Below are 7595 nucleotides of genomic sequence, written 5' to 3'. Positions count from 1 at the left end.
TTTCGCTACGAAGCGTGTTTTAGAATTCTAAAAGATGGTCCATCTCAAGCACATTTTTACTGCACTCGAATGTCGCTCCCGGTCTTTACAATGGAAGAAGATGTTACTCTTGTTCGATGTTGGATACATCGTTTGATGAGACCAATGAACAATGACTATTTCTGGGAAAGAGTATTGGGACATTTTGTAGCATCGCGGACCGAAACCATAAGAAACAGTAAGAGCCTAGAGCTAAGAATTGCATTCATCACTAAGGAAGTCAAACATTATATGGAAGTTTTGTGGTTGGTTCACCATAGCTATTCTGGATTATCCAACGAAGAACTGGTGAGTATCTTACCTTTGTCCTCACTGATCAACTGCATCATAAATATTTGAACTTGTTGTTTATCTGTTTTACAGAAAACTATCGCTCAGACCAAGTTTACTGAAGAAAGCAGAAGAGAGTTTAAGCATTTTGAACGTTATGAACTCTACAAAGAGAATGTTGTTGGATTTGATGTTGTTTTTTTTTGTGTTTTATTAAAATGTAGTTTGATGTTATTTGCAAGTTTAAATTGTAATAAATTTCGCTTAATCTGAAGTGGAAATCTCTATTTTAAAATCTAAATATTTCCATTCATTGATGCCAATTCTTTTACAAGATATAAACTTGGGCAATAATAAAACGTACTAAACAACTTCAATAAAGATCGAGCACAAGTTTTGTCCTCCTGTTTATTTTCATTTGACGTATCTTCCATTCAACGCGCTATTTGACAGTTTAGCCTTTGTTTTTGAATTTTTTGTTGTTAACTTTCAAAACTGGAGCTCTTCTTTGCTTTTTAGCGGAACATTTTCTTGGAGCAACTTCAAAAATTTGCACTTCCCTCTTACAATTTTCAATCTTTTTAAAACTCCCACAAATCTTAGAAACAACAACTTCAAGTTTTGCATCGCAAAAAGTGTGATCACCTTTTCAGCCTGAGATATAGATTTTAGAAGAGAAAACTCAAGAGAAGTGAATTTTTGTGTGAGTGAAATGTTTGAAATTGATGGTAATTTATAGAGGTAAAAAGTGAATTTTGAATTTTAAAAAACTACCCGTTGACGTTTTTGCTACAAACGCCAGCGTCATACGTTCAAGCGCCGCGTTGGAGCTTTAAACTCCAGCCCTTGTCCTACCAACGCCGGCGCTTTACCTACAAACTCCAGAGTTTGTCCGTCGATGGCGCGCTTAGTGATCTAACGCCCAGTGCTTTACCGTAATGGAAAAACCAGTTTGGTCATCCACCTGGCTCAACAAAAATATGGGTTTGTTCATTCCCATAGGAACTGTCCTAAAGAGAAACTCTATGTACAACAAGTTTAGCTATTGAATCAATTTATCTTTCCTATTAAAATAAAAAGGAAAAAAAAAAGGGGCAAAAACCAGCTAGTCCTCGCCTCACATTTCCTTTGTTGGACCTTGGTTGGTGTCATTCAAAAGTTTACTCCAGAACGCATAATTGTTCACACTCGTAGAATTCGAGTTAGTTTGTAGACCTGTAGTTGTTGAAACATCAAAGATTCACATGTTCGCAAGTATTTGATACCAGAGCTTGGGCAATAACAAGGTTGGCTTAAACATTTAGAGATAAAAAATGACAAACCTGAGCAGTTCTACTAGGCAGCATAATCTCTAAGCAGTTTCTGAGTCCATCAATTCTATAAAAAAAACAATGGGAAGCTAAGGAAAACTAACTCATCAAGTAATGCTCACGTATGGAAATGAAAACAAGCAGATGAAATACCTGTTACTCATGGTTCTTTGAAGATATTGATCATCTTTAAGATGTCCTTGTCCCCCGTAATTGACACCATCCGTATCAAGTATAAGCTGTAAAAATATTTCTTATCATATTCATCCACTACTCAATCCGTAATGCTCTTGTTGAGATAAGAAAGACTAGCTAGTTTATGCTGAAATATAAGCTAAGAAACATGACAAGCATGTTTATCAACGAAAGCAACTTATGGTATTCCTAGCATTTCAAGTACTTTTTGTGTCTTCTTGGATGTGTAGTTTATGATTCACTAACCTGATATTCCCCAGCTTCATCTGCCCCAACACTATATCTCTCGTAGGAATTTTCAGGGTGAAAATTGAAAACGAAGAGAAAGGGACCTCTTATGTAAGATATTACCTGGATAGCAAAATTTCCCCAACTTAGTAATAACTTTAAACTTATAACACAGTAAAACCTTGCTGGTTCTACAGTAACCAATGAATAAAATGTGGTCCACATACCATTGTAGTATCATTTACATGGTGAATTTTGGGTAAGCTTCTTGAAAACATTCTCTCGTCCAACTTCATCATATCCTGCATAAGATGTGGTGGTTTACAAAAGATTATTTGCCTCGGGCATCATATCCGTGTTACATAAATGAATTTGTCATGTAAAGGACATGGTTATATAAAGATAAAGATACCCATACCTTATCAAAGGAAAAAATATCCTGATGCACTCCCTTGTCTTTCACCAAATCCCATTGACGGTTCGCAAGTGAAAAAGAGAAATCATTGCTAGGCATAGGGAATTCCACCCTCTAGCAAAAGAAAATATATTAAATTAAATATAAAAATAGAAGTTCTAATCACAAATATATATAAATGTACAGAACCTACCATTGGATGCCCAAATTCATTCCCCATGAAGTTGAGGTATGCTCGTCCGCTTATCGTAAATGTAATCAATTTAATCATCTGGATTCAAACCATTAATTTGTAAATATATAATAGACTTTAGAGTTTAAAGAACAGTATATTGGAAAAGAAGCATACTTTGTATAATGATGATCCTCTAAGCAACATATTTTCTGAACCAGAAGACGGCTCTTTAGTCCCACCAAACAATATTTCCCCAAATGAACGCCCTCCAGATATGGACTGTCATAAAATTACTTGAAGGATCAGAAATAAGTAAGATGTAATATAAGAAATGATTAGAAAATTGTCTGAGGCATTTGCTGAACGTGGAATGCTGAAGTGGAAGACTCCATGTTTGTTATTACCTGGTTGTGGTTTTCAGCGTAAATAAGCATCTTATTTGTATTTTGTCCGTTGCCTAACAGCGTCTTTACAACCTGTGCCAATTTGTGATTAATATCAGATCAGGGTGCTAAACCTTCATTAAGGCTCTAACAAGGCCTAAAGGTGCTTGTATAGTAGGCGACTAAAAATCCTAACATTTCTAGAGATTAAAAAAAAAAAAAAAAAAAAAAGAGCTATGTGCACAAATGCTCACTGAAAGCACAAATTTCGCACAGTATATGTATTTTATGTGAAAATGAAACAACCTAACCTTATTCATGCTCCATTCATGATCAGGGACATTTTCAAGTAACGATAACCACATCTCTGATACAGTTATATTGTCATAAAAATCAAATCCCAATCCACCTTCAGAAGTTGGTTCACACAATCCAGGGTAAAAAGTTGCCTGCACAATAGAACCATATTCACTCGAACGTTAATTTGAGAGGTAAAAACAAAAATTGAACTGTTAATGAAATCAAATAAGCTCCCTTCGTTTGATCAGGGCATTAATACAATACTTCAACACAATTTTCAGATTACTGAGACTCCTAATAAGATATGCAAAGAAAATACTCAATCTGAACTGAAGATTGTATTGAACCAAAGAAAACGAGAAGTGTACTTACATCTTCTGCTATTGTTATTATATTCGGATTAAGCTCATGCAGCATCTCATTTGCCAAAATCAAATATATCAAAGCATCTTTGTCTACATACTGATTATAATACCTAAAGTAAACAATTTCTTGAATGAGATACTTTAAAACAGAACCAATAAGCAAGTAGACCTTGAACTAGAGAACTAATACTGGAAAAAGACACATATGGTAATAACAACTAACATAAATTACTTAGATGAATAAATACTTACTCCTCCATGTCGCCAGTAAAAGCAGCAAAACCATTGTGTGTGTACATCATAGATGAAAGTGAGTGAAAATGGAAACCATCAACTTGATACTCCTCAACCCACCTGTTCAATAGTTAAAACGTAAACAATGCCAACGTCAATCAGAAGATTTTAGGCTAGCCATCTGAAATTTCTCCAAACCAACATTTGATAACCAAAAGAAGTTGAACAAAAAGAAGTACTACGACTCACAGATTACCATTTCAAATTAGACAGCAAATAATGCAGAACATCAAGATCTCCGTACTTGAACATTCTGGTACCCCAATATTTGTGATGACCTCTTTTACCTAATCAAGTGCGAAAGGTTTACAAGGGTCTTAGGTATGATAAAATGGCAAGCTGGAGTGAAAAAAAATGCCTCAGTTTTAAGTTCCCTTATATTTAGTAATCATGATAAAATTATTATTATTGGAAATGGGATGGTGAGAACCCACTCACTGGAGCAAGTAACATCCAAACTTTTGGTCCTTAAATACAATAAAAGAAAGTATGCATGTCCTTAAAATAGTTGAGCAACAACAATGTAAAGCTTTTATATACGACCATCGGCCAGCTTACCAGTGTGGAAATAACAATCATTTGATCCATCAAATAGGGATAAGCCGACCATCTCGTCAGCTGCCGAGTATGAATGAACAATATCTAAGAAGACTAACATCCCAAGACCTGTAATAGGAACAGAAGAAGTAGCAGAAAACCTTGTCAGATTCAGAAGCGAATATGCGATTGTAAAGCCAAAATTTGAGAATAAACTCTACAAGCACTAGCTTATGGAAGAAGACAACCATGTGCTTCATCAACCAAACGCTTGAAGTCATCAGGAGTACCAAATCGGCTGCTAACAGCAAACAGATTGGTCACCTGCATTAAAGAAAGGTGAAGGAGGATTAGGCCTTTGATGAAACGTGAAACATGATAATGCGGCAAAAGTATGGAATAACTGACTAATCCACTTTTCAAGCTTTGAAATCAGGGGAGACAATATAGAAGAGCACATTAAGTTATATCAAATATTTTGTACTTTCTACCAGCATAGGTCAAAGAGAAACAACAAAGAATTTTCAACGAGACAAAAAGGATAAACTAATTAAATTTAAACTCACTCTATAACCGACGGTGAAATAATCTTTGTGCTCAATAACCCCAATCAACTGAATTGCATTGTATCCGGATTCTTTCACGTGTAGAAGGACCTGAAACGGAACATAATGTGACGATACGGTAAATTATATTTTGGGGTATGGGGAGCACAGAGCCACAATGAGAATAAGAGTCGAACAACATTCTCTGGAGTTAGGAGGCAAAACAGCATAGTAGGTATTACCTTCTCAGTAAATTCACTGAAAGAAGCAACTTTCGGCTCTGATCCACTAATTCCCACATGGCATTCATATATACGAAGGGACTTTGGAACCTTTGGACGTTCATTTTTCCATCTATATGCCTCTTCTGGAGGTGGTTCCCAGTGGACTGCAACTGATTGCTTTCCCTCTACTTCTGAAAATTATAACCAGTAATGTGTACCCAACATATTAATATACTGATAACTGGCACAAAAGAATAATTGCAATCACGATCACACAAATTTTACCTGGAAGCACGTAAGTAGCCCAAGCAGGAACACGTTCCACAGGGCCACTAGGAGTGTTAAAATAAACCCTGTATCTGCTTCCATGAGGGATACTTGGATTATACTTCTCGGACCATGCTTTCCTTCCTTTACGCAGTTCTAACCAGTAATCTATAGGAGGTTGCTTAGCTCTAAACTTCTCCAGCCAAACGGGGTCATCCACAATATTAAAAACATCATATTCTTTTCCACTGTCAATTACATCACATGGAGGTAAGTTGCTGGGAGGATCATCTTTATGTTTCTCTTTCCATTCTCTATATCTTGTCTCAGCGTCAGGTATTTCCCCCAATTCCTCTTCAGTCTGGGGTCCATTTGGGCCGAACATTTGTTCATACAACTTAGCAGGCACTTCAAAACGCTTATTAAGAAACCGGTCTTCTCCAGGTTCCCAATACTCTTCATTCATTTTCTTAAATAACTCTTCAATTGTAACACCACTGTCACCTTTGTCATAGTCATCTGCGTAGTTATACTGCTGGAAATACAATTCATCTGGTACTTGCCCTTCTTTTACTTTATCTTGCAGAATAACAAACCAATACCCAAAATCATCATGACCAAAATGCCCCTTTCCTGCACTGTGTTCTGTGTTAGACCACCCATTAAAATCACCAACCACTGCACAATAACGTGCACCTGTATTCACATAATCAAATTTAGAGATAGATAAAGCTAAGCCAATTGGGATTACACACCCAAATCTCATTGTAAAAAGAAAATCTCAATACGACCAAATTTATAAGAACCAAATGCTATAGAAGTAATACCCGGTGCCCATTCCATGTAATCCAATCGGTGTTGTACATTTCGATGTATACCCATTAACTCATACCTTCATATGAAGCAAACCAAATCAATCAATTTCACATAGACAAAACATCAAACAAAACAACAACATGCATATGCCTAAGCCACCACAACAACATTGCCAGCACCACCACCTCAACTACAGTTTTGACATGCTTATAGAAAAGATAAAAACTTGAATAGTGGAAAAACAACTAACCCAGAAGAGAGTTCCATGACATTAGCAAAGCGAGGGAAGAATTGTTCTTTAAGGTCCTTGATACTCTTATACCTAATCAAAGAAACATTTGTAATTGATTACCAAAAATCTGTGCGTTATCTTCAAATTAGAGAAATAAAAATACTATTTCTACCTTTCTCTCAGGAACTGAGCAAAACCCTTATCCGTAATGCCATGTTTGGTGAGAAAACCAGCTGGGTCAAACCCTTTCTCACTGCTTTTTTTGTTTGGTGATGATGATACTTTTCTTTCTTGTGCTGAAATTGTTGTTTTTCTTCTGGAATTTCTCCATTTTTGAGTTGGAATGGTGGTTCTTATTGTTTTAGAGACTAAACTGTTATAATGAAGTGGGAAATTGAAAGAGGAGATGAAATTAGTTCTTGGTGGATGAAGTGGAAGAGTTGGTACTGCATAAGTAGCCATTTGAGAGAGAGAGAAGGGGGGAAGAAGAGAGTTTCAGATTTTCAAGTTTGTGAGGGACCTCATCTAAACTCTAAATACGGACGCACCGCCGGTGGGTAAGCAGCCGGTTTTTCTTTTTTTATTAGAGTAAGAGTAAAGGCTGGGAATGAGCGTTTTTAATGCAGGGACTAACTTGAAGTAAGGGTGCCACGAACCGAGCCGGACCGTCCCGGAGCCGTTGGAATCGTACTCCTTTTCATACCGAACCGAAAAAGGGTACAGGTACCGGTCCAAAAATTAGGAACCGGGACTAAGGAGATACAAGTACATGGTCTTATATAGGTCCCACACTGTCCCAGACCAAATGTACCGAAAAATTATAGCCATTAGATTTTGGATATTAAACTAATAATATTCATTGGATTATTGTTGTTCTGGGCATTCATCTAGTAATACCCGATTGTTGATCTGTTGTTTAAGTTAGTAGAGTCCCCTTCACTGTTATTCTGGATCTTCACCGCGGTTTTGAACCAAAGCTGCATCTCTTCATAATCGTCTT

At 36.6% G+C, this 7595-nt stretch overlaps 1 protein-coding gene across 1 annotated transcript; it reads right to left on the bottom strand.

Moving 5' to 3' along the window:
- Nucleotides 1-1223: 1223 nt before the first annotated feature.
- On the bottom strand, nucleotides 1224-7164 carry LOC113271531 (1,4-alpha-glucan-branching enzyme 3, chloroplastic/amyloplastic-like). Its single transcript, XM_026521425.1, has 21 exons — nucleotides 6768-7164; nucleotides 6614-6685; nucleotides 6375-6439; nucleotides 5566-6243; nucleotides 5299-5471; nucleotides 5078-5167; nucleotides 4760-4835; nucleotides 4533-4640; nucleotides 4171-4261; nucleotides 3933-4034; nucleotides 3688-3790; nucleotides 3327-3464; nucleotides 3037-3108; nucleotides 2807-2911; nucleotides 2651-2728; nucleotides 2461-2571; nucleotides 2270-2344; nucleotides 2061-2165; nucleotides 1773-1858; nucleotides 1632-1686; nucleotides 1224-1524 (listed from the first exon to the last, which is right to left on the bottom strand). The coding sequence occupies exons 1-21, from the start codon at nucleotides 7055-7057 to the stop codon at nucleotides 1492-1494; spliced, it is 2706 nt and encodes a 901-aa protein (XP_026377210.1). The 5' UTR covers nucleotides 7058-7164; the 3' UTR covers nucleotides 1224-1491.
- Nucleotides 7165-7595: the final 431 nt, after the last annotated feature.

The sequence above is a fragment of the Papaver somniferum genome, chromosome 4 (genome assembly GCF_003573695.1).
Source record: "Papaver somniferum cultivar HN1 chromosome 4, ASM357369v1, whole genome shotgun sequence".
NCBI lineage: Eukaryota > Viridiplantae > Streptophyta > Magnoliopsida > Ranunculales > Papaveraceae > Papaver > Papaver somniferum.
The sequence above is the reverse complement of the archived record's forward strand: the minus strand, read 5'-3'. Positions and strand labels throughout refer to the sequence as shown.